Genomic DNA, 27,603 nt, shown 5'->3' with positions numbered 1-27,603 from the left:
ATATTTATCAGAGATGGCCCAGCAAGCTACTAATGTGGGGTTCAAAGACAAAGGGCCTAACAGTTACCTAGGAGACTTGTTAAAAACACAAGTTATTGGACATCTCCCCTAAAGAGTCCGTCTAGTATTTCTGGAGTGGAGCTCAGAAGTCTTGTTTTTAACAATCTCTTTATAGAGGGTTCTAATGGTGATTCTCAAACCACACTGAAGCCACAGCTCCAGGGTGATGGACCCATAATGCCAGAAAGCTAGACATCTCCAGAAGCTTCCTCTGTATGAAGCAAGACAGTAGTAGTGGTTAAGCCAGTGGGATTTGGAGAACAACAGAGCCAAGTTCAAATGGCTCCAGGAGCTTCCTGGCTGTATGACCACAGCCCAACCCCCCGTAAGCACCAGTTCCCTGCCTTCAAATGAAAATAAAACAGTAGATCCTGATGTGATTATAGAAAAATTTAAATGAATCAAGTGTGTTGCCTGGCAGTAAGCAACTGCCCAATGAATGTTAGTTTGAGTATTAACGAAGTTCATCAGTTCTAAAGTGCGCACCCTTCACACTTAAATTTCTACAGAGATTTACAATTGTCAGTAAGTTGTGTTAAAAAAAAACTGCCATGAAAAAAAATAAAAATAAAAAATAAAATAAAAAAACTTCCATGGACACTTTTTATTAAGAGAAAGAAAGCGCTGTTATCAAAGTATATTGGACATCGGAAGTAAAGTAGGTCTCCATTCTCACCATCATGTTCGATGAAGCTTTGGTTACTGAGTACTGGAAGTTACGGCAAGTTCTGAGTAGCAAAACAATTTTTACTGAAGAAACAACTAAAAAGTGACCATTCGTGCATCTTGACAATGATAAAGTTATCTATTCTGTATGGGATACATTAAGACCTGGAAGAGAAAGGACATATGTAGAAGAGACAGCCCTGCTTATTAAAAAGCCGTAGTCACATTGGTGGCGGAAAACACCCTGTACAGGCACCTGGGTGTACGGCCGGTTAGGTGTCCAGCTCTTGATTTCGGCTCACGTCGTGATCTCAGGGTCATGAGACTGAGCCCCGCATCCAGCTCTGCTCAGCGCAGAGTCAGCGTGAGATTCTCTCTCCCTCTGCCCCTCCCTCTCATGTTTGCACACATGTTCTCTCTTTCGCTCTCTTTCTCTCTCATATAAATAAATCTTTAAAAAATACCATAGCATAAAAACCAAACTACCCCAAAGCAGTGATTATATCAGACTTTATGCTGTCGATAAATACTTTTGAACGCACGAGTGCAAGAACAGAAGGCAGGGTGGGAGATCTCAGCTGACTTTCCCACTTGCAAGTAGCGAAACCTTGAGCACACTTAGCATTGCTTCTTGGGGACAATAATCTGCAAGTTGGAGATCTGTGAGAGAGGAGATGCAGATGTGCGCTGTACGGTCATCCCAGCATGGCCCAAGGATGCTGTAGTCTGTATTTCTTTCTCTGACCTCTTTATTGGTCCATTTGTTTTGTGGAACATATGTCCATTGTTTTGTGGAACATGGTGGTGGAGTCACCCCTCTTGTGTTGCCACGACACCAGTATGTCTAAAAGTCCTCTTAGAAGTCCAGTTTTATTTCCTTATTTCCCCTCACTGAGTCTGCAGTATTAGATTTTGCTGCTTACCAGGGCTTCCACCGCAGGCTTATGCATAATAAGCTCTATCTCTTATCCGTATCCGTCTAGCAAGTTGCCATGTTTTGCAAGTTTTTTCTTTAGAACTTCTTTTTCGGTCTCAATCTCCTTTACACAAACCTTTGCTTACTGAATGCCTGCCATTTGCCGAGAATTCTGTAGAAATAAAATGAACTAAAACCCCTGCCTTGGTAGGAGAGGTGGGCGGGGAGTTGGGGTGACTGGGTGATGGGCACTGAGGGGGGCACTTGGGGTGATGAGCACTGGGTGTTATACTATACGTTGGCAAATTGAACTCCAATAAAAAATAAATTTAAAAAACCCTGCTTTTTATCATATTATCAAGCAGGAGACAGTCATCTAAGGAAAAAAAATTCAACTGAAATTTTTGAAATGCTATAATAAAGGTGTGTGCAACTCACCTACAGAGTACAGAAGAGGGAGTGACTGACTCACCAATAATAATTGGTTGTGTTTTATAGTTATGCAATAATTAAATGATATTTAATTACTTAAATGGTAATTTGTATTAATGACAATGTTGTTGTTTGGACCACAGATTGGCCCTAAGAGATGTTTATACAAGCTCATTTTTCAGATGAGCAAATGGAAGAAGAAGCTAAGTGCCTTGCACAGCACCACATAGCTAACAGGTTTCAGAGATCTTGGTACTAGGCTCAGCGGGGAGATTGGAGAAAATCTATGCTGAAGGAGGTGCTGTTTGCTCTGGGTCTTGAACAATTTTTAACTCTCCATCTTTTGGTGATAGGAACTAGGTGCTTCAGACAAAATAATTGTGCAAAAGCTGAAAGACTTGGAAAAATGACTTTAGAAAAGGTGAATTCGTGAATGACGATCTGAGGTGGAAATAGAGGCAGAAAAAGTATCAGGGGAGCCCCTAAGTGAGAGAATGGTGAGTTCAGTTCAGGAAACTCAAGAGGCCAGTGGGGCTACAGAATGGGGTGGATAAGGGAAAAGGAGGAAGAGATGAGGTCAAAGATAGTATGTCAACCAGCGTATTTTGGAGTCTGGTCGGCCTTTGGAATGCTTTGTACTATCTTTGTTGTCACCAAACTAAGTGATATGTGATATCACATCTTGGTGAGATGGGACATCAGTGAAGTTTTGATCAGTGATGTGGTGAGTTATGGTTATGGGAAGACAAGGGGAGACACAGAGTGATAGCTGCAAGGGTATTAAGATCCCCCAGACAAGGGGGGATGGTGGCTTTGTCAGGGAAGCAGAGGTGCTTCTCAGAGCACTCTGGTCAGATTGTGGATCTATTTTGAAGAGAGTCAAGACGATTTGCTGATGGGTTGATGTGGGCTGTGGAAGATTATGGAATTACAGGGGGAGACTGCAAAGGTTTTGGACTGAAAACTGTAAGGATGGTGTCTCCTTAACTGAGATGAGGAAGACTTCAGGAGGAAGTGGTTTGATACGATTTCAATTGTGGCAACAAAACTGGATGTGTTGGGAAGGATCATCAATGAAGTCAGAGAGGAGTTTGGCATCTTATTTGTGTCCAAACTGGTGCTGACTGTCCCCCCAGAGACTATGGCAGTGGAGACTGACAGGAGGGGACTCGACTGGAGACCCTATGGAAGTAGTTTTGGGAACGGGTTGGATGTAGCAGAGGGAGGCAGGATCTAAAGTGGGAAACCCCAGGGTTCCCTGGCTGATGACCATGAGGGCCACTACTCAGGCCTGCCTCAGGGGCCCTGAATATTTCCAGTTGTGCAAATACCAGGAACGTGGAACCTTTTCCATTGGAACCACTTATGTTCACCCTCATTCATGTCTTTCTTATCAAGATTAACTTCGGAATCAGCTTTTCCAGCTCTTTTCACTTCCTTGTCATCTTGGAAAGTGAACAAACCAGGCTCTCAAATTCAAGATGTTCAATATTTTTAGTTTTTGTAAAAAAATCTCAAATTATGATGTCTGAGTACTTGCAATAAATAGTCTTTTATTGAGAGTGGCGTTTTCCCCAGTTTTATTGAGATGTAACTACAGACAGCATTTTATTAATTTAAGATATGTAAGATATGATTTGATATATATATTTATTGCAAAATTGACTACGACACTAAGTTTAGCTAATAACCATCATCTCACACAGTTACAAAACCTTTTCTTTGGGTGAGAAATTTTAAGATCTACTGCCTTAGCAACTTCCAAACACACAGTATAGTATCATTAGCTATAATCATTATTTATCCAGAACTTATTAATCATAACCTGGAAGTCTGTACCTTTTGACAATATTCACCTATTTTCCCCATCCCCCCCCCCCTCCTCCGTCTACACCCTGTCTGTTCTCTGTGTATATGAGTTCTGGGGTTTTCTTTAGATTCCACATATAAGTGAGATCATACAGTGATCCAGTATTTGTCTTTCTCTGACTTGTCTCACCTAGCATAATGCCCTCGGGGTCCATCCATGTTCTCCCAAAACACAGATTTCCCTTCGTTTTTATGGTTGAATAATAATCTGTTGTATCCTTTCAGTTTGTTCATTTCTCTATCCTTATTTTCTTTATCCATTTAATCACCAAAGGACGTTTAGATTGTTTTCATGGCTTAGCCAGTGTAAATAACTCTGCAGTAATCTTGGGAGTACAGATACTGTTTGGGGATATCAATTCCCTTTCCTTTGGATGCATACCCGCAAGTGGAATTGCTGGGTTTGTACAGTTGTTTTATTTTGATTTCGGACAGGATACTCCACACTGTTCTCCCCCAGTGGCTGCACCACTTTATATTGCCATAGACAGTGTGCAGGATCCCCTTTTCTCTACATCCTCACCTCATCCTCTAGTCTTTTTGTTGGCAGCCATTCTAACCGGTGTGAGGGGTATCTCGTTTGGGTTTTATCTTTGCATTTGATGTGTATAGTGACGTTGAGTACCTTTTCATGCACCTGTTGGCCATTTGTGTGTCTTCTTTACGAAAAACAATGTCTATTCAATATAGATGCCAAAAATCTCAGCAGGATATTAGCAAACAAAATCTAACAATATCCTTAAAAATCATATACCATGATCAAATGGGACTTATTCCTGGGATGCAAGGGTGTTTTAATATTCACAAAACAATCAGTGTGATAGGTCATACGGCTAAGATACCTATTTTTAATCATATTGGGGTTTTTTTTGTTAGTTTTTTGTTTTGTTTTGTTTGCTATTGAGTTGTATGTGTCCTTTATATACTCTGGATAGAAACCCCTTATGATGGGTTATGATTTGCAAATATTTCCTTCCATTCTGTAGGTTGCCTTTTGCCTTTCATTTTTATTTTGATAGTTTCCTTTGCTGTACAGAAGCTCTTTAGTTCGATATAGTCTAGACTTATGCATTTTTGCCTCTGTGGCCTTTGCTTTTGGTGTCAAATCCAAAAAATATCATTGCTAGGACTGATGTCAGGAGCTCAGCTCCTATATTTTCTTCTTGGGAATCTATGGTTTTAGGTCTTAGGCTCATCTTTAATCCATTTTGAATTGATTTTTGTGTATAGTCTAATATAGAGGTTTGGTTTCATTCTTTTGTATGTGGCTGTCCAGTTGACAATACCATTTATTGAAGAGACATCCATCCTTCCCTGTTGTATATTCTTGGCTCCCTTGTTATAGAATAATTGGACATATGTATATAGATTTATTTCTGGGTTCTTCTGCTACATTAGTATATGTGTCTGTCTTTATGCCATCACTATACTGCTTTGATTACTATAACTTTGTAATATTGTTTGAATTCATGGAGTATGATACCTCCAGTTTTGTCCTTATTTTCAAGATTGCTTTGGCTATTTGGGGTCTTTTGGGGTTCCACACAAATTTTACAATGTTTTGTTCTATTTTTGTGAAAAAAGACATTGGAATTTTGGTAGGAATTGAGTTGAATCTGTAGAATGCTTTGGGTAGTAAGGACACTTTAACAATAGTTTTAAGAAAAAAGGACATTTTAGCAATATTAATTCTTCCAACTTATGAGCATGGAATATATTTCCATTTATTTGAGTTCTAAATATCATAAAACCAAACTCGTCTCCTTGTCTTCAATCCCATTTCCCCAATTACTGCACTTGTGTCTTCCCTACTCCTGGCACTTTTGTATTTTATTATTTCCTTAATCAGAAAATTTGAGTAGTTGCAAGCTCTCCCCAAGATTAAAATAACCTTAACTTGCACTAAAGACCTTATATTTGGGCCTGAGCCAAAGTCACAAATTTATTGCTTAATACCCATCAAAAAGAATTTTCTAGTTAACTGGACCCACTGCTCTCTCCACCAACACTGCCCAATCCCGATTCTCTGCCTGCACCAAAATTCAATCTCCAGATTAATCTTCCTAAAAATCAACTCCAATCAAGCCATTTTCCTACTCTGAAACACATTTTTACACTTTACTGCCTGGTGATATAATTACAGACTCTTCCCTTGGCAGCTCCATCCTGCTAACTCAGTAGTTCTGACTCATTTTTCTCATTCCCCACAGTTCACAGAGCAGTGCACTCCCATCCGTAATGTCTCACATTGCCTGCAGTGGTCTCCAAGGAACAAAGTAGTACACTCGGGAGGACATAACCAGTGTCTGATTGAAACACTTGTAACACGTATATAACCAGCACCTCCATGGTGCTTACTATGTACAGGTACTTTTGTGCTAATTTCAGGAGTATGAACTCATTGAATTCCTATGCAGTATGAACTCATTCCAATTGCAGAGGAAGAAACTGAGGCACAGAAGGGTAAGCCATTCTTCTAGGGGCACGTGGTTAATCAACAGCAGATAGTCCATCTCAGCCCAGGTCTGTGGTCTATGCTCTTAATTCCATTGACATGATGGCTCTCTTCTTGGATTCCTGCCACCTACTACCTGCCATCCCTTTCCCCAATATTGAAGGCTGAGAATTACTGAGCTCTCTGTCATTTTCATCAAAGTTTAAAAAAAAAAAAAAAAACACTCTGTTTTGAAAGTGGCTTGAATCAATCTGACCTCCAGTGACTGACTTCTTTGATCTGGACCACCTTTCTCAGTTGCCACTTGTGTTTTATTTACCATGTACTATCTTTGTTGTCACCAAACTAGGTGATATGTGATATCACATCTTTCTAACTGGATTGAGAAACTTTCAAAACCAAACTCATAATGGAAGTTGCGAATTGCTCTTCGAATTTCGCAATTTTATTAACACTACCTTTAATCTAAGCTCAAAGTAACTTCGGTGTCCTCCCCTCTCCCTCTTGCTGAATCTATATCCACATACGATCCACTTCTCAGTTTTGATTCTTCATGCATCTCTGATGACACTCTTAGTCTTCTTCACCTTTTCTATCTATACAGTGGGAGATGCTGCTGCTACTAACTGGCCCATGGTAAGCAAGTGATACGTTGTTAGTAGTTATTATTGCTTGATGTTCTCACCAGCCTTTCCCCAACTATCAAGAGGTCTTGTATCTCATTTTCCAAACTCAAGTCTTTGACTCCATCTATTCATCTTAAATCCCGTTGCCAATGTAATTTATCCAAGGTACAGCCCCTGTCCTGCTCCTGTCTACCACACTTCCCTCCCCACCGTTGTGTGCTGAAATAAGAATTCACTGCTCAAAAAATCAACTCATCACTTTGACTTTTCCTTCTGACCTCATCTCCTATTATTCCACTGTGTATATTGTACCTTCTGAGCATATTAGATCAAAGGCTCCTCTCCTAAAAAGTTCTGTTTTTATATTTCACTCATGCCATTTATTTCACTAGTAGTGCTGTCCTCTACTCTTTCACCTTTACATCTTGATACATTCACAGTGTGTTATTTCTTATTGGGCTAGCTTGCTTTTTTTTAGACACAATAATTTGTTTAAATCTCTCAATTGGTCCTCTATTTAGCTACTTATCTTCTTTACTGGATTTGAAAATTCCTGAAGCCAGGAAATGGGCCTTACTCAGCTCAGTAATCCTGCAACATCAGCCGATATCTTACATGTAGTAGATCTTAAATGAATATACGTTGCACTGAAGCAACTGGTGACCTCCCCCTAATTATGTATAGAAAATATGAGTCATTGTAATAACACAGTCTAATCCATCACTTTTCAAATGACATAGACCAGAGGCTAGGATAAGTTAAGGAAAAGCCTTTTAAGTTCTGGGGCACAGGAAGGACATATTGAAATGGATTAAGTAGCCCCTTGTATCATCTTTAGAATTCCTCAAATCCTAACTTGGTATCTATCCGTATTTCTTACACAATTTGTCTCATTGAGTAGCAGTACTATCTTACATTTCTGAAGTTTAATCTCATTTCCTATAAAACCAGGATAATGTTGCCTAATGTGGCAGGATGGTTATGGGGATTCAAGGAAATACAGATCGTAATTAATGATATATTATTTCCAAAATAATTAACAATTGCATACTGTAGGTACTGAAAATGTGTTAAGTTTCTCTCTCCTGTCGCTGATGAACAAAGTCCACTTAATGGAAGGATCCTGTGATCTAGAACTGAAGTTTCCTGCCCTGGTGGACTGGACACAAAAGCAGAGTCTGGGAAGCAGTCTAGTTGGGGGTGGGGGCAGCCACACATTGACCTCAAGGAGCAAAGAGGCTCTGAGATTGACCGCTGACAGCTTCTCGTTCTTTCATAAAATGAAAAGATTGGTAAATGTTAGCAGTATAAAACCCTTCCACGTCCTAGAATTCTATCTATGGGACTCAGAAGCTGATACTAAAATCCATTTTAGAAGAAATGGTCTTCTGACTGTGCATTTCACATTGTCCAGTGGCATCTCTATGAACCACCGAAATACGTCCCTCTGACTTTCCTCCCACCGCACCCTCTCCCATTGAGAACACCGCCCTAGGGACAACTGTGCCTGGAGACTGAGTAGAGCTGAGACTGTAGGCAGTGAACAAATTGGCCCTCGCCGGCTGGATGGGAAGACTGCAAAGCCTGGAAAGCAGGCAAGACCTGAAGAAAACAGCTCTGCCATTTTTATTCACCTACAGCCTCCAAGGCAGTCTTTGTCTTAGGAGAAGCTAGAAAAACACAAGTGATGAGCAAACATTGAACTGACAGAGACACAGCAGTAACAACACCACTGTTGGTTCCCATGGAGCATTGCAGAATCAGATTTGCTTGGGTTCAATGTTTTTGGGTTTTTGTTTTTTTTTTTTTGCCCCCTCATTTCTTATTACATTCTGAGTTTTCTTTTTCCAGTGTTTCTCTTGACTTTCTCCTTGCTGGGTAGCCTCCTTTCAACACTGTTTCCAGCATCAAGGCTGTTAAATATACGCTGTTAAACATTCTTAACCTGATGTAATTAAGGGAAGGAAGTCAGTCTGAATCAATGACAAGCTGGAGAAATAAGCAATTTTTAAGGAAATGAAGTTTTATTACTCTTAGGGATATACTGAAACTATTGAAAGCAGTAACGGAGCTACGGCACTTAGAGAATGGATGACTGCCTTAACTCCTACATAAGCACATATTGTAAATTTACTGTTTGAAATAAAATATGTGTTTTCCTTTTTTTTCTCTCTCTCTCTCTAAAGACCTCTCCTCCTTAAATAGACTAGCATTTATTTCTTTACAAATTGCTTAGCACACATTTTTTTTATTTGCACATTGCAGATATTGAGATATGAATGCAAATCTCAGTTGTTTAAAACTTGGTGCTAATGAGGTCAAGACCACACACTAAATCTCTCTATCTGCCAATGATCTCTATTGCGTGGCCTTAAGTATGAGAACAACAAGCTCTGGTCATAAGCGTTAGGGGAGAGGATGTGGATGAGTCCGTCCAACATGCCTCTACAGATTGGAAAATGGCTCTGTTTTCATCAGCTCTGCACGCGTGGTTAGTAGCTTCATCTTTCTTAATGAGTATTAGCTATCTTGGATTTTTAAAGATAATTTTAGCACCATCATTGTTTACTTCAATAATGTATTTATTTGATATCTCATCTGCTGTGTGGTAGTGTGACTTAAAATTAGATGAGCATTTTCTGCCTTTAGTGACATTTCCTGCATGTATATTTATATCCTGCTTGTTAAGGCTAATACTATGTGAGCTCATAGAATTGCATCTGAACTCCGAGGGGAAGAAAATAATGATCCATTTCATGAGATGAGTGATTTTTTTACAAACTTCTCATTTCAACTGAAAGAGTGTTCCCCCCTTGATTAAAATGTATTTCCCAATTAAATTAAAATGCAAATATAGACTGTCTGTGTTTATGGTTTTAAATAGAATTATTTAAAGAAGGTTTTAAATCAACCTGCTGTTAATATTTCATGCGGGAACTGTTGGTTTTATTGTTGGGCCAATATTGCCATGTTCCATTTTCAAGATTGCTTAAAGCACTGTGAAAGCTTAATCATATTGCCCAGGTTTTATCAGCTTTTGGCCACTTTTCTCTAGAATGTTAAAAATGGACTTCTTTCCTATATACTTTGTAAGTTATGCCAGTGATGTTGGAGAAATATCAAGTCTAAAACTTAAGAACCTCTTGAAGCGGAGTCGTGAACAATTTACTGTTTGTTTTTAAAGAAATAGTTTATTACACAGAATTAGATCAACTCAAATTTAAGAGCATCATATTTTATAATTTATTATGAAATTAAAGATCTGGAAATGTACTTTAAGAAACCATTTGGCTCAGCCTTTCAATTTATATTATAAATATAAATTATCTGTATTAGAAATTCCATCTAAAGATAGGGATTTAAAAAAAATAAAGATAGGGATTTAATTATGATCCTGGTAGGATTCGTTTCAGCTTTTTTTTTTTTAAGATGTTCTATCATTTGTCAAACATATTAATTAAAATAGTTTTCAAACAATATTTTATAACTTGACCTTTTTTCTTTTTTCTCACTCTTAGTGATCTCAGTGAAAACCAAATTCAGGCAATTCCAAGGAAGGCTTTCCGTGGGGCAGTTGACATTAAAAATTTGTAAGTATTTTTTTTTCTAATCTATACTATTGTTTTCAAGTTATCTATTTTCAAAGTTAAATTTATATTGAATAATGTGTCAGAATAAAAAGTGAAAGGCCTATTTATCTTTAGGCTTGCTTAGGAGAGCTTGTAACATAAGTTTTAAATTGTTTTCACAAGGTATCTGGAGATATTCTCATGTAAAAGATGTCTTGAATCTGAAGTTGTTACCAAATTCATTCTTCAAACTTTGTTTTTAATCTTGTGAAATCTCAAGAAATGATTTGATTAAAAGGTATTCACATTGTATTTTTTTATTGTTCCTGTCAGCATATGTCAGTAAACTCCTTTTTCTGTTGTTATCGGTGTTTATTGAAAATGCAGAATATAAACTATTTTTTTTTTCTGGAAAGAGTAGATAACATTTTCTTGTTAGAGATGCCTGGAGCCTGGAGCTATAGCTTTTTTTTTTTTTTAAATCACGTTTAGATCACTGTTTTCATTACATGCCAAAAGTATGAGAATGAGAAAATTATGTCTTTCCCTTTGTGTGAATATTTTTCTTACGTATTTTCCCCTCATATCTTTATGAAAGAATATGTGTATAGCCCTCTCTAGAAGGAAAAAAAAAGCACCAAGTAAAAGGAAACTGTGCTTCTAAATTTTCCCTTTATAAATCTAGTGTCTTGTGTAGAAGTGGTTTTTTTTGCAAGTGCCTGTAGCTTTGAGGATACATATCAGATTTAAGATTTCAGTGACAATCCTAATTTTGTCAATGTATATCTTTATAAATTCTAAAATACAGCATAAGCCTTTGAAAATGTTTGTTTTTGATTGACTGCAAATGCTAGGACATAAAGTGTTGTGCTCAGCTTTGACATTAGTTTGGAATGTGGGGTGGGGGGTGCGGAAAGCCCTGTGTGCTGAGATTAACTATCAGGAATTCAATATTTCTTAGCTAGTGATAAACAGTGCAGGCACTTTTCAAGAATTAACTTATATTCAGCATTCTCCATGGTGGGATACAACACTATTTTTCCAGTAGGGAAAGGGAGACAGATGTTTCCTGTCATCAAAGAGGTTGACTGTTCATAGAGTTACAAGTTTTGGTCTCTGCATCTTCTCCTCAGTGTAAGTGATTTTTGTGTTAAATGTACACTTTCTGAATGTACAGGCAAAGAAAGAGAAACATAGACATCTAGATATAAGTGTGTTAAAATTCTGGCCCTAGGTTTTCATGAATATTTACATGTGAAGAGGATTTTATTTGCTTTCTTTTTATCTTCTCTTGCTACAGCTTGAGGAAGTCTTCAGGTAGATTTTGAGACATAAGGTGTTCAAAACTACTTTGGATACTATGTCTGGTTAGAACCATATAAAGATCCTAATACAGCCCCAACTTAAGTCGCCTGTATGTTACCTAAAATGATAGTCTTGGCTACAGTTGACCACCCTCTGGGAATGCCATTTGCAATCTTACAATAGTATTTTCTCTAAATCCTTAAAACAGGTGGCTTTTAATCTTCTTAGTAAAGATATTCAGGGAATCCACATCTATAAGTAACCCATCTTCCATATTTAGGGATACATTTGGGAATGAGATACCAGTCGTGATGGGATTCCTCTTTATGTCCTCTTCATTTATCCTTAAAGATTGTAATTTTAGAAATTTAGAGATGAAAAGAAAATTGAGATGCTAGCCATTTTGTAATGAAAAAGGCAATATTGATTTCACAGTTTGAAAATCTTTTTTTCCCCCACATGCATAATTTTCCCTCCTAATTTAAAGTCAGTTAATATGTATACGGTGAGATGAGTTTAGGACTGGAGTCTTGGAATCTTGCTACTTACTGGATTTGTAGACATGACAAGTCCATAAACTCCATTGAGTCTTAGTTTTGCTTCTGTAAAATGAATATGATAATTGCTTGGGTTTGACGTGGTTCTTCGGGAAAGAAGATAAATGAAAGGCCTTTTGGTAAATGCTATGAAACGGAGTGTATTATTTCATTCTCTACGTATGCACTAATCAACTGCTAGAAGCTAACTCTTGAAAAAGGTGTTGTAAAAAGATCAGAAAGTATAACATAAAGTAATTCACAATATTGGTCATGGGTAGGATAGATCCATGTGTGTAGGGATGCCCGGTGGCTCAGCGGCTGAGCGTCTGCCTTCAGCCCCGGGATCTGGGATCGAGTCCCAAATCGGGCTCCCTGCATGGAGCCTGCTTCTCCCTCTGCCTGTGTCTCTGTCTCTCTCTCTCTCTCTCTCTCTCTCTCAAATAAATAAATAATTTTTTTTAAATGATAGATCTGAGTGTACTATGGGTCAGTTAGACATGGGGCTAATAAAAAGGAAAAGCAAATATAGCAGAAAGCACTAAATATACACCAGACTCTGATTTATAAACAAGATATTATGTGCTCTCGGTGCACAGGAAAGAAAGAGATAAAAAATACTGCCTGAGGTCCTCAGGGGGGAATCTGTAGGAAAGAATTCCTGAAAGAGGATCTAAAGGAATCTTCAAGGATGTTGGTTATGTTTTTGCTGAGTCGCAACGGACAAGGGTAGACTGAGGAAGTTAGAATCTATCAAAGAAGCCGGGCAAAGTGAGAATTAATTCCTACTCTTCTCACTGCCTTCCATGTGACAGTGTCAAAGACCGTTAGAGCAATATTGAAATACCACAGTGTGTTTAGATGTTTTGTTTGTTTGTTTGTTAATTAGGCTCATAGCTACAGTTTTACAGAATTTTACAGCTAAAAGGCATGTTTCTGTAATTAAAACATAGCTCAAAAGACATTGTTAAAAAATAGTTTCTTGGGGCTTTGTATGAAGATCAGTTTTATCACTAAAGGTCAAGGAAGATGCCTGGTAAAATATGTTAAAACTGAGGGTAAATTCTAATTCGTATTGTTATTAAAGGTAACCATCAGTCACCAAGTAATAACTCGGTAAGAGCCCATAAATATTAATATTAACATTATTACTATTCAGCGTGGGAAGGAGAGGTGCAGTACTTTGTCCTATTTATCGTTCCGCTGCATGCATTTACAATGTGGATAATCCTGCATGGTGGATGGCTACTGTTCCAACTCATTCAGAGAATAAAAGAGGAAAAAAAAAAAAGCTAGACAGAAGAAATATGTTCTTTAGCCGCATTACGGCGATATGACGATATTTTGTATAGAGCTGTCTAAATGCCCCGTCTGATGCACTGTAACAGGTTTATTGGATTTACCACATTCAGGCCTCATTCAGAGCAAATTCCAGTTATCAGAAGATTTCCACTGGAAGCACTTACCCTAATCTTGTGGATTGGGTAAATATGCTCAAGGCAGCATCTTGACAATATGAAACTGATGCTGTGAAAATTTTGCAAATTAGCAGATCCTATTCCTCTTCCACCAGGCAAACCACACGGAAACTATTCTAGGCAGATGGACATTTATCTTGCTCTTAAACATCTCCGGGGAGGAATTCCCATAACTTTTTTTGCTCATTGCTATTAATTTCTTAACTGGATAAAACCCTATCTTATTTTGTTATCTGATTTTCTCCAGCTGCAACTTAAACCATGTTCTTTTTCCTGACATTTTAGATGGTGAGATTGGTATTAAAATACCAACTAAATTATAATGTTTGTAATAGTCCCTGGCAGCACTTTTCCATAGTATTTACATCTGTTTTTAAATTCCCCAATCAAGTATGAATTAAAGTTTTGATACCATATTATTACCAACTGATACTTCACCAAAGTGACAATATTTATATGATTTTTCCTTATAAACTTTCTATATGTATTTTGTTTATTGAAACACTGATGCAGGAAAGCCTTGTTACCTCCTGATTAGATTTCGAAGGAAGACACGTTATATTATTTAAGCTATTTTGTTTATAAATATCTTTGAGGTATTTTCATCAAATGGATCAATTTAGGAGAATATTTAAATTAAGCCTTGCTTTATTGTCGAGAGCCGTGAGCTCACTCTCTAAGCATACACCTTAGGGTATAAAAACTTTCCAAGTCTCATGTTTTTTGTTTTTTGTTTTTTAATGATAAAACATTCCTAGTTAGAGTTATCCCAAGATTTAAGCAAGAAACTGTACGGATATATGAACCTAAAAATTAAATTGATTGCTAGTTGCTATTCATATTACAGATACAGACTTTAACATGTTTTTAGTTTCATTAGTCAGCACGACACAAACACTTAACAGCAGTTAAATTCCAACATGCATTATTTTGGGTATACTTGTAAAGTAAATCACACCTGCTTTTTTCTTCTTTCATTTTGCAGTACATCCTCAAAATGTACTCTGTGTTCCAGTCAAACTGTAATGTTTATTGCTTTAATAAATAAATACATGTCTTTCTATTTGCTTGCATTATCCCACTTCCCTTAACCCTGTATCTGTTGAGTCATATCCACCTTTTCAAGGAAAACTGCCTCTTACTAAAAAAACAGGTTAGGGAAAATATTTATATTTTCCTTTTTTTGAAAAAAATTATTAAAATTCAATTTAGTTAACATATAGTGTATTCTTAGTTTTAGGGGTAGAATTCAGTGATTCGTCAGTTGCATATTAACAGCCAGTGCTCATTGCATGAAATACTCTCCTTAACACCCATCACCCAGTTACCCCGTCCCCCACCCCAGCCCCTCCAACAGTCCTCAGTTTGTTTCCTATAGTTAAGAGTCTCTTGGAGTTTGCCTCCCTCTCTGATTTCATCTTATTTTATTTTTCCTTTTTTAACACATTAATTTTTTTTAATATTTTTTAAATTTATTTATGATAGAGAGAGGCAGAGACACAGGCAGAGGGAGAAGCAGGCTCCATGCAGGGAGCCCGACAAAGGACTCGATCCCGGGACTCCAGGATCGCGCCCTGGGCCAAAGGCAGGCACCAAACTGCTAAGCCACCCAGGGATCCCCTTAACACATTAATTTTTATAGGCAAGGGTCAGGTTACAAGATGACTTTGTTTTCTTGGGGCAAATCATTGCAATATTTGGGAAACAAATACAAATGGCCATGACTTTTTAGGAAACAAATCACTCAGTTTGGGTGGCAATGATTATTGGCAATAAGATTTGGCAAATGGGAAAGACAGAGTTAATAATCTATATGTTGTCATGTACCTATTTATATTATTTAGAAATTTCATTTTTTTTCTGGAACTCTTTCATTTTCAATTTATTTTATTTTATTTTTTTTAATAAATTTTTATTTATTTATGATAGTCACACACAGAGAGAGAGAGAGAGAGAGAGAGAGAGAGAGGCAGAGACTCAGGCAGAGGGAGAAGCAGGCTCCCTGCAGGGAGCCCGACATGGGACTCGATCCCAGGTCTCCAGGATCGTGCCCTGGGCCAAAGGCAGGCGCCAAACCGCTGCGCCACCCAGGGATCCTTTCAATTTATTTTATTGATGGATTCATTAAAACCCATGGATGGAATATCTGCCATTCTAGAGTAGGGACACAGAATTTTTATTTTTTACATTTCTCTAGTTTTAAATACCTCTCCACTGGATACTTCATAACAATAAGGGGACCAGTGTTGCTCACATATTATAGAATCCATCTGTAACAATTAGAAGAGTGTATTATGTATTTTTTAAATATAAGTATATATTTATATATTTTTCCATGCAAATGCAAGACTTATTTTAGCTCCATCTTATAAGTTGTCCTATTTGCAACATATCTGCTATAATCAGCTGGTTTTCAGGTTATTGAATATCAGCTCATAATATTTCTTACCATACTTACATACTTGGTATATTATCATAAAAATAAAATTCACCGACATCAAATTTAAATTGTATCTTACTTAAATTGTATTTTAGTTTCCTCAGCTCCTTTTTTGGCGTGTTTTCAGTAAACCTGAGGCTGAAGAGACTTGATGGGGCGGGGGGGGGGAGTTGGTTTGTCACTCAGGGGGTCAGCTCTCTCCTGTGTGTTAGAGTAAATGCCAGAGGTCCTCAGTGGGATGTAGAACCTCCTGGACAATCCTCTTCATCGAGGTAGATAATAAGTGAACTGAAGTTTCATTTCAGTGGACGGAGCTCCTCTTCACGCCCAGAATGTTGTCTGTGGACCGTAGGGCTAAGGAACCAACGGAGCTCTGGGCTCTCCGCAGAGGCCGGCGGCAACTCGGGAACTGTCCGTGGTCCTGTAACCTTCTGGTTTGTGCTCCGTGTATGACAGGCCAGCAGAATTGTCATAATCCCCAACAACTCTGATCAAGGTTGCTGCCAACGACCTCTCCAGCTGTTCATTTTGCTCTGTTGACGGGGTGCCTTGGCATTTTTCTTCAATGATGTCATTCTCTTACGTGAAAATGAATCGCTTTGACGCATCTTCATAAACTCTATCCAAAACACAAGACTCTGCAGTCAGATGCTCTAACTGAGCTCTAAACACAAGACTATCTGATTGAGTGATTGGGAATCCAGTTCCAATATGGATAAAATAAGAATCGGTGTGATCTTTCCATGGCCGCCATGTTGTCCTTGAGATAGAACAAATCTTTAGTTTTCTTGCTTCCCCTCCCTAGTCCGGGACAGACACACTTCACTCCCTCTGAACTATTACTGTGCTCTGCTAATTGGATTTTGATCTCCAGTCTATATTCTCATTAGATAATTTTAACATTGCAGACAGATTTGTTTTTATAAAGCATTGTTTTTGTTTGTTTGTTTGTTTGTTTTGTTTTGTTTTTTTATCCCCAGCTCTCCTGGGTTTGGGATCATTCAGCTTTTTAAAAACAACAACAACACTGTCTTGGCACTATGGCAAAGCCTTGGGGATAGCGCAGAATAGTGTCATGGTTTTATAGGTTCTGAAAAATATAGACTCTTTCCTGAGAAAACAGTGGCTTTTATTGGATAGCAAACTCTTTAGATTTTCTGACTAGTCCTAACTTTCTGACAGCCACTCAGGCTCCCAGCCCCCTCTCCCAGTGAGTCTGCACACAAGCTCTTTGCTCAAGCCATAAATAATGACCTCTCCCTTGCAGATATTCACTATGAACATTGTAGAACCTCTGCTCACAACGTTCTTGATTGGGTCTTTTTCCTCCATAGGGAATATCCATTTTTATTTTCTGTCTTTTTGGGTACTACCTGTTTTTTTAAGGTTCAGGTTTTTTTTTTTCTTCCTCACACAAGACTACTTCAGCCTAGAATAATCGGTTACTTCCCTGACATTCAATAGCACTCTTTATGTGCTGACTTCTTTGAAATTTGGCCATCAGAGATTTTTTTTATTAAAGATTTTATTTATTTGTTCATGAGAGACACACAGAGAGAGAGAGAGAGAGAGGCAGAGACACAGGCAGAGGGGGAAGTAGGCTCCCTGCAGGGAGCCCGATGTGGGACTCAATCTGGGACTTCAGGAACATGCCCTGGGCCAAAGGCAGGCACCAAACCGCTGAGCCACCCAGGGATCCCCCACCAGAGATTTAGCTGAAACTTTCATTTGCAGAATGAACAGCCCCTAAATTCCCAAACTATGGAGTGGAGGCTTCAGTAACACACAAATTTAAATTTGAATCAAGATTTCACTACATATATATTACCTACTTTGAATAAGTTATTAAACTTCGGTGAGCTGCAGAGTCTCCTCTGTAAAATCAGAATGATGATAACATTTACCTTTTCAAGTTATTGTGAGAAATAATGAGATAGCACATCTACGGACCCTGTCATTTGCTATGCATTCAATATATGTAAGCAATTGTTATTGTCAGCTTCAGTTTCTACCACCTTTGATTAGTTTATAAGAGCTACTAGAACGTGAAGGGCTACTTAGTTGTTCCTCCATTTTCTGATAAGCTCTCTTAGAGCTTGCCTTTTGCAAGTGGATATGACTTTATACTATAGATACTATAGATACCATACTATATTATACTTTTATAGTATAGATTATTCCAATAAAAACTGTGAGATTCTTTATTCCTATGCAAAAAAAAAAACAACCTACAAGTTTGCTTGAAAGATTGCAAAAGAACTAAATTCTAAAGAAATCATTTTTCATTCATCAGGATAGTCGTTACTTTGGTTATTTTATTCACTAATATCTGAGTTAGCACTGATGTGCTTTTATGCTGAGATTACATGACATGGTTGCTGAAACTTTGGCCTAGAATGTTCATTATATAGGTCAATTTATATTATTCTTATGTTCTCTATACATTATAATTTAAATCTTGTACTGCTTCTTAGAGTCATTATAGGCATAATATTTTCATATTTAGGCACTCCTATTGACACAATTTTATACACACGAGGGAAGAAATAGAACAGAGCATTCCTATATCCTTAACAACGTTTTTTTTTTTTTTCTTTCCCATTTGATTTACATGGTTTATCAGGCTTCTTTCCAAGTGGCAAAATGTTGTTACTCCCTCCTATTGGTCCTAATCACTTTGATATATTATTTTAAGTCAACTAAACTTTTGGAGTTTGCCATTTACAGTAATATGAATATGAACTAAACTTCTATTTCTAGTACCTAAAACTCCCTGGAGAGCCAGAGCATTGTTATAATACTTTTGTTGAAATACTCAGAGACTCTCTCTGGCTTTACAGTCATTTTTAAGATTTTATTTATTTGCTTGTTTGAGAGGGAGAGAGAGAGAGAGAGCACAAGTGGGAAGAGAGGTAGAGAAGAAGGAAGAGGAAGAAGAGGAGAATCTGAGCTCAGACCCCAATGCTGGGTCGATCTCATGACCCTGAGAGTATGACCTGAACCTAAACCAAGAGTCGGACACTTAACTGACTGAGCCACCCAGGTCCACCTGCCTTTAAATTTATTAAAGACTTTCTATGTGCAGTATTGTTTCAAAATTAAGTAAATTTTATGGTGTTCTAATTCTTACAAAAAGAAAATCAGTAATTAAAATCTTATTACTTGGATGCTGCAGTGAAACATGAGTTTTCTATGGGTAAGGACAAAACTAAAATTAATACAGGGAGATGAGTTTTACATATGTAATTCAAACACAGTATGTATCCAAGTTTTAATAACCCAAAACAGGAAATCCCTGAAAAAAATGTAAAAAGTAACAAAATGCACTATCTCTGGTTATATTTCAAGATGCCACGTAAGCAAATGTTCAACCTTCTGTCATTTAATATGCCTGTTTCTAAAATTCATAGTTAGCAGCATTATATATTTTTTTCATACCTAGAATTAATCAGAATCTGAAACTAGGCTATGTCGTGTTTTGTGGTAAGAACATCAGATCAGCTTTAGGAACTTCATGAGTGCGAGGCACAGGGTAACACCTCTTGATAAAGAGATGCTGTGTTGTCAAAGACGACATTCACCAGTACTAGGAAAAATTAAGCAAGCAGCCTGGTGTTATTCTAGAATAGAAGAGAAGTAGTGACCAATGCAAGAGAAGCATAGAGTGTTAATGCCGAAGACAGTTTGAAGGTTCCTGTTCTTTTCAGCATCGTCATTTTCATGAAATTGAAGATAAAGCCCTTGCTTCAGAACGCACACTTACAAACTAGGACATGAGGGGTCAGATAGAGATGGAATTTGAAATTCGAACAGAAACAGGAGATTTGAGGGAGGAAATCGGGAGAGAAGCCACACACGTCTGTGCTAGGATAGATCCGCTGAAGGTCCGAAAGAAATCACGAATAATACTATCTATGCCATTCTTTCTCTCCAGAAAATACGAAAAGTGCTAGCCTGCTTTCCCGTGGGATGTGACCCCGGTGCCAGGACAGGATCCTGAAGCTGTCCCCAATGTATCTAAACGTCCTTATTATCCAAAGATCAACAAATTGATCCTATATTTGGCTGAATAATTGTAATACTGCTTTTTGGAGAAGTGAAAAAAAAAAAAAACAACTCTCCTCTTACTAATGCCTTAATTCAGAATAATTTCATTGCACGATTGGAAATCACATCGAAACAAAATCGGCCTGTCACTAAATGCATGGCTGAGAACAGATCCCTTCCTTTTACAGAAAGCAGAAGTGCCGGGCTTTGAAAGGTGGTAGAGAAGAAAGTGAACTGGAGGATCCCTGAAAGAAAGCGTGCTCTTGCATGGCTTTGACACTCGTTATCTCGAACCATATACAAACCAGTGGAAGTTTGTGCAGAGAGGTTTTCTCAGGAGCAGTCAAAGCCGGCGCAAGTTTGCGTCGACATTCCTTTCGATAGAACGAAATCTAGCAGTCCATGAAAAAATCATTCGTGTTGATTGGCCTTTCATACGAATAACGTTTTCATGCGGTACCTTCGTGCTCAGAAGGTGCATGGCCTGAGACATGACGGCATTCAGAAAACTTCCAAGGACAACTTTGGTCCCACGAGAGCCGAATATTCTTAATACTTTGGGATGAAGAAGGACTTAGGTTTCTGCTAAGAATCAGAAGCGTGTCACCATGAGCCATGTTGCACAGGGGTGAAAGCAACAAAGTTTTCAGCAGCGTCTCAACTTCTGGTGGTATAGGGGAAATAATCTGCTTTTCAGTCCCTGTAGAACAAGATTTGCTTGAGTGCTTTCTGGCATGCAAGGGCTTCCCCTTTGTGTATAGTATGCATGATTTAAAAGAAGCAGTGTCAGCACTGATTTATACATTGACAGCTAAGGATAATAAGATATGGGCAAACATACAGCTCACCCTTTTACAGATTAACCTGGAGACTGCATTAGGCAAATTTGATAGCATTAAAAGATTTTGCCAATTTGTCTGGAAACAATTTCTCTTTTGTAGTGTGTCAAGGGTAACACTTCATGCCATTGTACTAATTTAAATGGCTTTGATAAATCGTTCAAGAGGTTAGAGAATAGCGGTGTAGATATATATTTAGCACTTTAAAATAAAAAGGCTGTTAACTTAATTGTTAAATGAATTTAATCTGTAAAAATCAAAAGTGCTCAAGAATGAAAGTGTTTTCTTGGAACTGCAGCAGCCATATTACATCATGAAATTTTAAAAGTCTTCTTAGAAAATAAAATTATCCTTCTGCATTACTTCCTAATAAGTAGAAATGCTTTCAGCTATTACAGGAGCATGGAAGGTACCTATTATTTGGGGAAAGCCTTAGTTTATAAAAGCAATAAAACGGTATCTTCTCCAGAGTTGGCCTTTTTTTTTTTTATGTTGCGTGTCCTAGATTGTACCATTTGCATGATCAAGGTAGTCTCGTGTCCCCCGGAGACCTTCTTAAAAATGAGATGTATATTTCATGAGACATTCTCTATGTACATAATTTCTAAAGTAAGGAATTTGAAAAGGCCCCTCTGAAAGTCACTGGATTAAATCATTGCACCTTTATTCAGTAGCCCTGTGAGAGAAACAGCTATTGTACGAGAATGTTTAAACAATTCTTTAAGAACCCACCTCAAATATGAATCAGCCCTTCTGCTGAGTCCCGCACTTGAAAGGAGGACGAGATCCATTTGTATTATGATCATAGTCTTAGCCCGGCACATCTGCATTCCCTCCCAGTGCGCGGAGAACTGACAACTCACCTGACCATTTCATCAAACGTTTTGTTTCTGTCTCAAGTGAAGCATTAAAATACTGTTTCTTTACTGGAATAATAATATCGCTAAGCATCGAGCTGCTAGATTTAAACAACCACCGTTTATTTGTTAAAAAGAAATTTAAAAGGACATAAAGATAGGGCAGGTAGGGCTTAGTACTTAGCTGTTCATTTCAAATAAATGCCTTAGCTTGGATGAAGGAGATTTTAATTCCCAAAGCGCAAGTGGCAGGAGAAAGCTGACTTAACCAAGTTTGGAGTGACTTTGTTTTTTTCATCTTTGAATGATAAACAAATGAGTGCTCAAACTACAAGAAAGGTTCGTGTGTTTGCCTTCTGTATTATTTAGAAGGAACTGATAAGGCTTTAAACTTTTTACCGTAGATGCGTGTGGTGTTTTAATGATGTTGCTGCAGTATTGTGTCCTTAGTGTTGTCAGCTAAAATCAGCATCTTTGAGAAAAGAAAAAAAAAAAATTGTTAATTTCTTAACACTTTATAAACTTATTTTCCGGAAATTTGCGGAGCTCCTCAAACTGAAGTGTATGCCATATTTACAGTGCAGATAATTTGCACATAATGACAAACGGTGCGAGTCACGGAAATGGTGAAGCTTAATGTAGACAACGGCTCGCTTTCTAAAGTGCGTTCCTGGTTGGGAATAGCAGGGACATATGTGGGGCCTCATTTCTCTTGCGATTGGGAGTTCTCGAAGGAAAACTGCTTTTAAAAGAAGAAAACCTAAAAGTAGCGTCGCTCTTTCTTGCCAAGGATAGTGAAATTAACATGCAGCTGGGCTTCTCTGATAAATGGATCCTGTTAGGTCACTGAGGGGGTGCATGTGACATTAAGTGATTTACAGTCCTTTACCTTAATGAAATTGTTTCAGCAAGATGACGCTGAAAGCTCTTAATGGATAGCTTTTCTTGATGTAATGAAATTGCATTCCTATGGCATTTAATATAAGGTGCAGTTATTATTTACTGGAGCTTTCCAAGGGCTGCTCTGTGCACAGACAGTTCAGAACAAAAAGAGATTTCAGTAGCGGCATCGGGACCAGAATGGCTTGTGACATTCTTAAGCAGATGAGTGCGTTTGTGGAGAGCATTTCAGTTAGCACAGCCGGGCTTCCTAGACCCTTCAGGAGACTCCCTTCACCCAACCCCGCTAGTCTTCGGCCTTTTACGTATATTCTTCTAATCTATTTACAGGCAACTGGATTACAACCAGATCAGCTGTATTGAAGATGGGGCATTTAGAGCTCTGCGGGACCTGGAAGTGCTGTAAGTACTGCTTGTCTCTCCTACTCTTCCGAATGAGAGCTTTGTGTCTGGGGAGTGCTAATGTGGGAGCTTCGCAGCCAGCTCCAAACCTTGTGTCAAAATGGTCTCTGATTAAAAGTACTTAAATGACTCCTGGGGAAGACACAGAAGAGTTGAAATGTGTGTGCACACCACCGTCCGTCTCCTGCCTGTATGGGTCGGTAAAAATGTCTATACAAGGAGGACATCCAGATGCTCGCAATACTGTCCTTTAAGTGTTTCTCCTTAGAACAAAATATTCGCAGTTGCAGGTTTTGTGAGAATTCCTGGAATTGCCAAATATTAAGGTAAAATCAGTCAGGAAAGTGACAACAGAAATTAAACCTCTTAGTCGCTGGTAAGTTGCAAGATTTTGTAGTTGCCATGCAATGGAAAGATGCCTTCTCATTTCAAGATGTCATTTTTAACCAGATAACATCATTTTTTGAAAGGTGATTTTGAGATCTCTCTAATTTTAGTAAGCTGCCCATCGGGTCCATTTTAAAGTCTTCACTACTGACTTAGTAAAGCACAGCACGGAGATCTGAATTATGATTGGCATCCCCTCCCTTTCCTTGCTGGGTAGACATGGCTGACAAAATGGGTTAGAGGCAACCAAGTAATCTCTATAGACCTTTGACTTGCTAAAATGATTTTAATGAAATCATTGCGCTGAAAAAATAATCTTAAAGTAGAGTTACTAAAGTGGTTGAAGTCGCCAGTACATTTCTAGAACTTTTTTTTTTCCCAGAGATTCACAAGTCTAGCTTTTAAAATAGATTTGCAGATTTCTCCCCCAAATAAAATATTTTTTCTCTGCTACAATTCATCCCTGACTAAATTTATTCAGAAATCCAAAATGGAATTAAACAGGAAGAGGTTTTGAATTTTTAAACCATGTGGTAAAAGTTATCTAAGAATCATGAAATCCTCTTGAAAAAAAAAAAAAAAAGATCCCATTACTTTATAAATTGAGGAACAGAATGTAATTCTGAAAAAAAAAGTTTGATGTTTCAACAAAATGGCTTATTTTAGCAACATTTTCTGTATGATTTTGATTTTAATTGCAAGTAAATGCATAGAATTTCCAGCTGCATCATGTGTAAAGTTACTGCTTGTGTTTAAGGACTTAACACAAGTATTAGTTGATTGAGATAAACTGTTATAAGAATATATACTGTCCCCATAGAAGTCACCTTTATTTCTGTTGATAACCGTCTTTTTCTGTAGGAAAAACAAAATGCTTGTCATAGTTATAAAGCCACTTTTTATTTATGTTCCAGACCCATTAATAAACAAAGCTCACTGCCGCTGTTTCCGAGTCAGAATAATGAGGATACAACTATGACTTCATGATAGTAGTCTGATGTCAAAACCATGGTCAATCTCATAAACTTGGTATATGAAGAGATTGCCATAAGGTCTTATTTCATTGAATGTTGCTGATCAAGCAAAAAATGTGTTACTAAGTCAATGCTTCTAACTGACACCAAAAATTTTATGAAAAATTTGATGACTATTTTGGATGGATTAAAATCCCTTAAAGTATTTTGTTATTAATTAAAAGAGCTTATTTATTAGATATAAAATAATTCACATACCCAATATGTTAAGTATATACTGAGCACATGTACGTGTGTGTAAATATATATATAATAGACAGAAAAAAAAAGATACACGTACATAATACCTGCTCTGTGCCAAGCGCTGTGCTGGGCATTGAGAACACTTTACCCGCAAACGCAATAACTATTCATTTGATTCATTTGCTTATTTGTTATAAAGTAATATCACTGTTTTTAGAAGAGTAAGTTCATTAAAATGCAGTCACCTCATCCATTGTTTGTCATGTTGGCAAAATATTTAAAAGGTGACTTTAGCAAGACCTGCTAACTTGAAACACCCCAAAGAGTGAAAGATGTCATCTGCGTCATGGAGTTAAAATCAAAATTCAGTGTTGGGAATTCCTTTGAGGACCTTTACATCTAGGTTTCGAAGAGATATATGATGGTGAGAGTTTGCTAAAAAAGAAATAATTAAAATTAGTATGTGATACAAGAAAATGTGAATATTTTGAAATGACTTAAAAAGTTTGTATTAAAATCTGATAAAGTCAAGCAGACATTCTTTTAATACGTGTTAATGTTGAAAATCCTCGTAGTTCATTCAGCCTTTAGAGAAATTAATTGAAGAAAAATTTAAGACTAATTGGATAAAGAACTCAAAAGATTGGAATTTTACTGTCAAGTAAATCAGAAGTTCTTCAATTGTAAACATTCAGTTGGGGGGCTTTTTTTATAGAAGGTTCTAGAAAGAAAGTTGTCTATTTTGCTTATTTTTACCAGGTGTGACTCTTCACAGTATATCTTCTTATGTAGGAGTAATGAAGGATTAATTAATTTACAAATCACCTTAAACTTCAGAGTCCCAATGTGTTAGTTTTTTTTTTAATCTAGTTCCATGAGCCATTTATGAATATATGATTATACTGAGGCAAAACAGGGAGAAGATGGAAGTACTCATCCTGGGCCACTGATGAAAATTTGTTGAATTAAGATATATATTAGGGTTAAGAGAGTAACCAAAGTTTAAGAAGGAAAAGTCCAGGTAAATGAAATCAAGGGGGAGCCAGTTCATCACTTGTATGTTCATGCCAACCTAGATTTCTGATTGACATGATTCAGAAATGTCTATTTAAAAATCTTTAAAAAGTTTATTTTTTTAATATGAGGATATCATCTCAAAAATCACATTGGAAACTAAATCTAGGTCAGTGTTCTCCGTTTCTTTGGACAGCAGATTAGGAAATGAAATATATCCTTAAGTTGCCAGTTTTATATGTATTTTTTTTCTTTTTTCAGAAAATAAGCGTAGTTTTATTTAATTGAGATACGGAGATTCGTATCCATAAAATTTCAGACTCTCTGCCGAATACTGTGCTGAGCACTAAGGGAATAAGAAAGGAGTAAGTGAAGATCTAAGTCTGGGAGGGCCTACGTGATTACCAAGACTAACATTTTGTATTTACACATAAAGATCCTTTGTACAAGAATATATTCTCAAAAAAAAAATATATATATATATTCTCATTAGAGAAAATCTTGAGGTTGAACATAGAAATGCACTTTCATATAGGAGAAAGTGTTCACAAATGAAGTACGGTAGATAAGTTTGCGTTGTTTCAGAGTAGGAATCGATCACGGTCATGACATATACGTGTCTCCATAAGTAATTAGCACATAATCTATTATTTATTTTAAAATAACTTAATTTCATTGGTTCCACATATTGCTCCATTACCAGGCATCCATATCGATACTGTTTCGCCGGCAGCAGTTCTGAATAAAAATACTAAGATGATATATTTCTTCAGTTGTGTTATGCAGGGTAACATTTGGAGAAAAGGGTCCAAACTTAGAGCCACCCGTTTCATCATTCAATGAAAACTCTCTTTTGTGTGGAATCATAAGAAAATCAACGCGTGTCTCCTGCACGTGAATCACTTTTGAAACATGTGTGATCCCTACAGTCACATTTCAGTGCGTTATGTCCTCGAAAGATTTTAGCCGTGTAAAGTCCGCGTAGATTTTGAGGGTGGGAAAGGGGTCATTTGAAAGCAAATCCCTTTGAGAAGTGAAACCTGTCAGTTCAGACACCAGGATACATGTTAATGGTGTTGGAAAAAAAAAACCCTCTCGTTCCACTTGAGTCCAGACGAGTGCTGCGGCTGTCAGAGAACAGGAACCAAGCGATGCAGCGCTTTCGGGTCCTGCACAAGGCGGGGGGCTTCTCATGCAACTTCCATCTCTTGGATTCGTTCTTCCGTCATTGGGCGGCGAAGCTGGGGAGGGAAGGAAGCGAGCGTGTGGAGGTCTGTGCTGCGCCCCCTTGGCAGGTGCCCCCGAGCCCCCGGCGCCGCGCTGACCGCGGCCTCCAGCTCCGCACGCGGCCCCACGCGCGCTCGGCGCCCGGACTCCGAACCGCCTGAGCTGGCGGCCAGTGTCTAGACTTGGGAGGCCCCGCTGTGGCCCCGGCACCCCCCCGGCCCCCCTCGGCCTCCCGGCTCCCGCCGCAGGGCCTCTCCCGCTGTCCTCCCCGCGCTGGCACAGCCCCGCCCTGGGGTGGCCCTCTTCGCCCTCTCTCCTCCCGGCCAGACTGCCCCGAAGGGAGGGAGGAAGAAACTCTCCC

General features: G+C 38.1%; 1 protein-coding gene across 1 annotated transcript in view; it reads left to right on the top strand.

Annotated features, from left to right (window-relative positions):
* The window catches only part of SLIT2 (slit guidance ligand 2), a 350,583-nt gene that overhangs the window by 200,240 nt on the left and 122,740 nt on the right, over window positions 1–27,603 (top strand). Inside the window, 2 exon segments of the mRNA XM_035714619.2 lie at window positions 10,543–10,614; window positions 23,326–23,397. Of these exon segments, the coding sequence (XP_035570512.1) occupies window positions 10,543–10,614; window positions 23,326–23,397 (144 nt within the window).

Source organism: Canis lupus, chromosome 3, assembly GCF_003254725.2.
Source record: "Canis lupus dingo isolate Sandy chromosome 3, ASM325472v2, whole genome shotgun sequence".
Lineage (NCBI taxonomy): Eukaryota > Metazoa > Chordata > Mammalia > Carnivora > Canidae > Canis > Canis lupus.
This window is presented reverse-complemented; position numbering and strand designations above follow the sequence as displayed.